The sequence below is a fragment of the Etheostoma spectabile genome, chromosome 3, assembly GCF_008692095.1.
Source record: "Etheostoma spectabile isolate EspeVRDwgs_2016 chromosome 3, UIUC_Espe_1.0, whole genome shotgun sequence".
NCBI lineage: Eukaryota > Metazoa > Chordata > Actinopteri > Perciformes > Percidae > Etheostoma > Etheostoma spectabile.
The window spans coordinates 4,771,307-4,778,507 of NC_045735.1; the positions used below are offsets into that span (position 1 = coordinate 4,771,307).

General features: G+C 38.8%; 1 protein-coding gene and 1 pseudogene across 1 annotated transcript in view; both read left to right on the plus strand.

The window, feature by feature from the left end:
* Window positions 1–578, plus strand: part of LOC116680881 (alpha-2-macroglobulin-like protein 1) — a 2,025-nt gene extending 1,447 nt beyond the window's left edge. The window contains exons 6-7 of the mRNA XM_032509540.1: window positions 395–457; window positions 570–578. Coding sequence (XP_032365431.1) covers window positions 395–457; window positions 570–578 — 72 coding nt within the window. The remainder of the gene's footprint in view (window positions 1–394; window positions 458–569) is intronic.
* A 32-nt stretch (window positions 579–610) lies between these two features.
* Window positions 611–6,229, plus strand: LOC116680897 (alpha-2-macroglobulin-like; annotated as a pseudogene).
* The last annotated feature ends 972 nt before the right edge of the window (window positions 6,230–7,201 follow it).

The following is a 7,201-nucleotide window of genomic DNA, read 5'->3' on the forward strand; positions in this document are numbered from 1 at the left end:
TCCATTATTACAATGTTCTTAGCTCGAGGCCGCTGTGACCCTAACTATCTTATTTTACGGCTCAAGCTACCATCTGTGCGTCAGTTTTCTTTGTTTGGCGAACCACTGTCTCTAGAGAAGGACACAACTCTGTACAATAAGCATCAGCAAAACACACTTGGTCTCTTACGGAAACCTTTTACATTCTTATCATATTTATCTGCAATTAGTGAGAACATTATTCAACACCTTACACCCCACAACATGAATGTATGTCTATAATGATTGAATGGGTTTTCTTAAAATCAATAGAGGGGATGTATGGGTGCATTTGTGGGCGTGGATTCTTTATCAGAGACTATTAAACAGATGCTGACTCAGATCATCTCATTCAGCTCGGTCGTCCCGGATTCAGTTGGACATGGAACTGTGTGTCTTCTTGAGCGGGATGTGCGTGGGCCAAGCGGTGTCAGGGACCGTAAGTTACCTCTACACTTAAAAAATAGTAATAGCCTGTGGTTAAATGAATTGTTAATGGGCAAGGATTTTATACTGCATAATCTTCTGGGTTGGGGTTGTCTCCATGTCAGATCCAGTGAGATGTCTACTGTATGTGTGTCTGTGTCTGTAGGCAGTACATGGTAGCCATTCCTGCAGTTCTTGAATCTGGAGCTGAGACCAAATTCTGTGCGAGTCTCCTGCAGCCCATAGAGACGCTGGAAATGAGAGTCACTCTGATGTCCCAAGAGAGGAATACAACCCTTCTGAAGGAGACGTCCTGTAGAGAATTTCATACCTGCATTAACTTTAAGGTCAGTAGCTTCCCTGATTTGATTTGCTCATTTCCATGAATGTGTTGAAAAAATTAATTTGTAAAACATTGGTGGGATTTCATAACACATACAGACACAAACAGATTTGTAAAGGAAAGCACACAATATTAATAATAAATAAACTGTGTAAACTGCTGTTGTGATATGTGATTTTAACCATTCAGATGATAACAGATCAAGTTAAATTTTAATTTCATCATTTTTAATGGGATGTATGACTCTCTTGGTGTCTATAAAATATATTTCTGTCACAGGTTCCTTTAGTGCAGGATGAAGTGGTGCAGAACTTGGAGGTGGTGGTACAAGGCAACACATTCTACTCTAGAGAAGTCAGAAAAGTTAAGATCAAAGTCTATAAACCAATGACATTCATCCAAACAGATAAACCAATCTACCTCCCAGGACAAACAGGTAATTTGGAGCTGATGGGTTTTTACTTGATTCATGTCTGTTTATGTGCTTTTTGATTCTATGTTTAGTTACTTATGTAGATTACATGACTTTTTGTTTGCTTATAATACTGAGGTGAGATTCCTTCCACAAGCCTCAAGCTTTTTCCTCACATGCACAGCTTGCTTTTTTTCTTATGTTGTCCTGTTAATGCCACTTTGTGTTATTGTGCAAATAAATCAAATCAAAGACCTAACATTGTACACAATATGGTACCATATATAGACAAGTTTCCTCTTTACAAATTGCAGTGCATGCAGCACTGTGTAGAACATGTATTGCCATAATATCAAATCTTTTATATTGAAATTCCCAGGATTTAAAAATGAAGCCACACAATGACAGAAATCTGTCGTCCTTGACTAACTATTAGCTCTAACATATAATGAGAAAGTAATTGTGCCCCAGAATATCAGGAGTAATTTTTGCAGACCATAGAGGTTAAAATCACAGAAGCCTAGAGACATGTTAGCATATACAGTGTATAGATAATGTTAGTGTAAATAAAATTACTGCTTTTTCCCTGCTGCAGTTGAGAGCCCAGAAGTCCCCACATTCTGGATATGATAGTAATGTCTCACATTGACAATATTATTTAGAATGAGGTATCTCATCTCAGAATTAGTACTATTCCTTAACTGCAGTTTCTGTGCAAAACTATCCAGCACCTTATTGAAATCCAAGGCTGTGTCCAGATTCCTAAATGTTAATAGCTAAGTATGCACACTGAGCTGAAAGTTTCTTTCTTGGGATATTGGGATATTTCCACTGTTTTTGTTTTTATAACCTTTCTTTCAAATTTGTAATATCTCAGTTAACTGACCTTTTAGGATGTTTAACACTACTGTAGAAGAGCTGTAAAGGCTTCATGTAATCTCTCTGCATGTCTCTCAGTGCAATTCAGAGTCGTCACACTGGACACCAAGTTTAAACCTGTCCATCAGCTGGTGAGTGTTTGAACAGTCTTTCCTTTCTTTAGGTCTCATTCATAAACAGGTTTGAAGGTTGTTGACCCAGTGATAAATCCATTCCAACACATGTTTCTCATTTTACAACATTTTGTCACACATTATCCCATTTAATTGAAAATAACTGTGGCATGGATACTAAATATAACAACAGAACTGTATTTCTTTTCTAGAAGAACTATAAAACCGAATAAATATAAGAGCTCCTGTCTTTAACTCGTTAGGACACTGTGTGATGAGAGGAATACAAAGCAGCTTGTGCTTTAACAAATCTTTCTTTGTTTCTTTACAGTACGATATAATCGAAATTGAGGTAAGAGTACCATCCACTCTTTAACATACTGGTATTTTTTTTTAATTTTCTAATACAAATACCTTAAAACAAAATGCTCCAGTTAACTTATTAGGCTTATTAAAAGTAAGCATGCTAATCTCCTAAAAACATGAAGTGATTTATAAGGTGTCGGGCCCAAGCTTTATGGAACGTTTCACTGATTCTGTTATCAAATGTGAGAAACATTGTGTGGAGGCCTATTTTACAACTTGAACAAGACATTTATTAATGATGACAGTTAAGTGTAAGAATTCCTGGGTAACCTTGGACACCAAAAATCTTGTTTTACAGGCTGCATTTTCAGATTTTTCTCTTTTCCTTAAGTGTTTGACAAAAATCTTAACTCAAGCTCCTTTGACGAGCATTTTCTGAAGATATTAACAGCCTCTAATGTTCATCAGTAGGTGGCAGTTCAGTTTTTTTTTTATTTGCATTGCACAAAATCCATGACTAGCTAATAAAAGCTAGTAAGTGGACCACATCTTAGGATGGATTTGTCATGCTACATAAAGCTTGCTAAAGGAATTAAAACAACTATTTTTATACACTACCGGTCAAAGGTTTGGGGTCACTTAGAAAGTTCCATTGCACTCCAATGTAGACAGAAAACCACCTGAGATCAGTTGTATTGTTTCTATTTTTACCAGTGCAGCAGTTTTCAATTACAGTATGTGCTTACATAATGCAAAAGGTCTCCATTGTTTTTTCTGGTTATTTTTTTTTTTTTTTTTTTTTTAATGATATCAGATTAGTAAACAGAAAGTGCCTTTGGAACATTGGATGATTTTGCAGATAATGGGCAATGTAAATGTAGCCCCCCACTCAGATCAGCTGGTATTCTGTCTATAATGGAGTGGTATGGAAATTTGTAAGTGACCCCAAACTTTTGACCGGTAGTGTACCTTTGCCACAACTTTGTACAAATGCCAGTTATACACTAAGACCAATACATCTGCAACTGGGCACTGATAATAGCCTGCCAGTACACTTGTGTGTATGCTTCAGGTTTTCATATTTTTCTTGCTCAAACAATCTTACACCAAACCATGGCCAGTTTTATCTGCCACCTTATTGAAGGAGAAGAAGAAATACCGCTCTTCCTGTATTCAAGAGTTTCCTATTGTCACTGTTCTTCTTTACTTCACTTAACAGGATTCTACCAGCAACAGGATTGGACAGTGGCTGAAGGAAACCTCCAATAGTAAGATATTGCAGCTTTCTTACCCCTTGAACTCTGAGGCCCGTGAAGGAGCCTACCAAGTTACTGTATCGATTGGGTCGGATAAAATACATCACAGCTTCAAGGTGGAAAAATACGGTGAGTTCACATTTTTACCTTCAATTTAATCCATGTTTAATGAGTAAAGAATGCTAATAATCCCTTTTCACCCCCAGTTTTGCCTAATTTGACCTACAAATAAATGCAGCTGATGAAGTAAGCATTAATCAGGATAGTCGAGGCTGAAGTAGGCGCGTAAGTAAAGCTATTTCGCTCATTACTCTAAATATTGTAAATAAGTACAGATTAGGGAATGGTTACTTTTCAATGTTTTTTCTTTTCTTTATCTTATTAGTTATACATACGGCCAGCCTGTTGCCAGGCAGTGTTGACTTCAAGTGTGCCGCCCTATAGATGCCAATGTTGGTATACCCCTTGTACGCCCTCCTGAACATCCAAGGAATCCCGGAAATCCCGATGCCTTGCTACAAGGAGACCAAGCAGGTACAGTAGCTATGGTAACAGTCTAATGAAGTTAGGTGCATAGACCTTACATATCCTCCTATATAATGTACACTGTGCACATTTAAAACTACGTACTGTCATCTCTTTTGTCAGTCTAATGTACAAACTGAGGGGCGTAAAGGTTCGTCTTTACACAAAGGAGATAGTAGTAATAAAGATTTGACAGTTAAAAGTTATTAAGAAGTAATAAGGGCATGACATGTGGAAAGTTTGAAATATCCATCACTTTCATTTTTTCTTATTTTATTGTTCTTTTCTAGACTGACAGGAGAGGCTGTGCCACTTTTATCTTCACTATGTCAACTTTCACGAAAATTGCGCAAAAGGCACTTCAAGATGTACTGCAACTCACTGCAAACATGAAAGAGGAGGGCACAGGCAAGTCATAAGATATATTGTACTTATATTTAAAGAAGACTTAGTATGTCTATATTGACACAATTACATGCCATGTATTGAACTATGGCATACACATGGTTGTAACATGAATGCGTCTTGTACAGGTATTTCACGCTCACAAGAGAAGACTACAGTGATTTCATACGTTGTTGGAAAGCTAACTTTCACTGACACTCCCAAGATTTATGACAAAGGATCAAATTTGGAAGGAAAAGTAAGTGCATTTGGTCTTCACTTCTTCAATGTGATTATAGACACAGTGTAACTGAAGCAATGTGCATTCTCGGTGATACAACATTGTTCTTCCAACAGGTTAAAGCCGTTGATTACAATAATAGACCCATTCCTGACATGCCGGTGTTCCTGTTTGAGGGGGAAAGGTGGTCATCGCGTTTGTTACAGAATCTCAAAACCAACAGAGATGGTGTTGCCACTTTCTCGTTAAGCACAGCTGACTTTAAAGGGGACATCCAATTACAAGTAAGAAGTAGCACTGAAACTACAATCTGTAACCCAACATTTATCATAAAGCTGACAACAGTCTAAATCTTACCCTCAAATGTTTTTCTCAATATCTGCACTGACCAAGGTGCTTATATTGGAGAGGCCCACAGCTTTGTGGATGTGATCTATCTGGTGAGTGGTTGAACTGTTTTCTTGTCTCCACTTCCAGAGACATGGACATAGGGAAGACGTTTTTTATAACAACATATCCTGGAGATTTTGTAAATGTCCGTTTAGGGAAACGGATCAAAATTGATGCCCCCCCCCCCACATATGCAGTATTACTCTCCATTACACAGACTTGTTTAGATTTGTAAAATTGTCCCCTTTTAATACATTTTACTGAGTATCTTATTAAATATCTTGCTCTGGATATGTTGATCTTACCTTTGAATAACTCCTACTTTTTCATATGCAAACTTAAACTGATAACTTTTTGACATGAACCCTATAAACATATTCCGCTACGTACTTATCACATGCCAGAACCTCACAGCAGACAGGGCATGTTGCATTACTCATTCTGTCATTTTCTTTCAAATTTTCCAGGTCTTATCAAGAGGAGCCATTGTTATACAAGGATTTATACAGGTCATAGTCAAAGATAAATTGGGTGAGCAAAGTGACTTGTCTTAAAATGATCCTTTGAGTTAACATGGCCAATCTATTGATGTATGGGGGCATGTGAGTGATGATAGTTGTTCATGTTGTTTCAGTGAATGAGGGCGCGGTGTCCTTTAAGCTGGCAGTGTCTCCAGACATGGCACCAGACGTCCAGGTTGTGGCTTACGCCATCCTCCCCAGTGAAGCGTTGATCGCCAACAGCGCTGACTTCTCTACTGAGCAATGCTTCAGTCACAAGGTCAGCCTGAGAAAAACTAAGACATGTGGCAAATACTGTCGGCTGCAGTACAAGGTGCCACCTGCTCATCAGATAAACACTCACACACATTCCGATGGCACAGAATGGTCAACTCGAGGTTCAGTTTCTTCGACATGGGGCAGGGCCAGGGATTGAACCACAAACCTTCCAATTGGCAAGCAAGCAAGCAAGCTCTACCACTAAGCCATAGCCATAGGAAATCAGTGTTAAGTTCAGTAAGCCGATTTTGGTGGAATGGATTATTTATATAAATGTTTAATAACTGCAGCATTTATTCTAGGCTCTGACTCTGTCACTCCTTGAAAGGACGCACCAACCCTTGGCAGAGCAGCCAATGTGGACTTACAGTTATATCATAACCCCCAAATCACAATAGATACATTATGAGCAATTCATTAAGCGTCGGCAGGACCAACTGCCATGTGGCCACTCCACTGGCAGGAAAATGCTTTCTAGTGAAATTGCTGTGGGCCTGGTATGAGGCAATTTCCCTGCTAGACACTTCTGACCACCAGTGTAAATAAGTCAACTCAAAGAAAAGATCAGTGATTTCATTAAAAAGCTCTTCTGATGGGACGACCTAAAGCTCACCCGGTGGAGTATGTGCTGAGTCCTTGGTAGCAACCCGGGTTGAGTCTGACCTGTGGCCCTTTGCATGTCGTCCCCTCTGCCTCTCCCCCCTTTCCTACTATTGCTACGTTTTTTTTTTTTTTAAATCATCTTTTAAAAACAGGCCATCTGACTAAAAATCTTTCTGGGAAAGAAAAAATGTGTCAGGTTGAAAATCCAGGCGGTGAGGATATGTCTTTTCTGATTGTGTCAGGTTCTCTGGAGTTTTCTCCGTCCTCGGCTGTCCCAGGAGAGGGACCATCATGCAGGTTACCCCCAGCCAGAATCTCTGTGTGGTGTCAGCGCTGTTGACCAGAGCTGTCCTCATCAAGGAGCCAGGAAGACTCTGGATGCACAAGGTAACTACTGGAAACAACCAAAAGTATGTTATTTGTTACCTCTGCATAATCTTTTGCATATGTATCATCCAATTTTACTTAACTGTTATCTGCTTGTACCATGGTTAATCTTTCTTCATTTTCTCCCTCTATCAGTTGT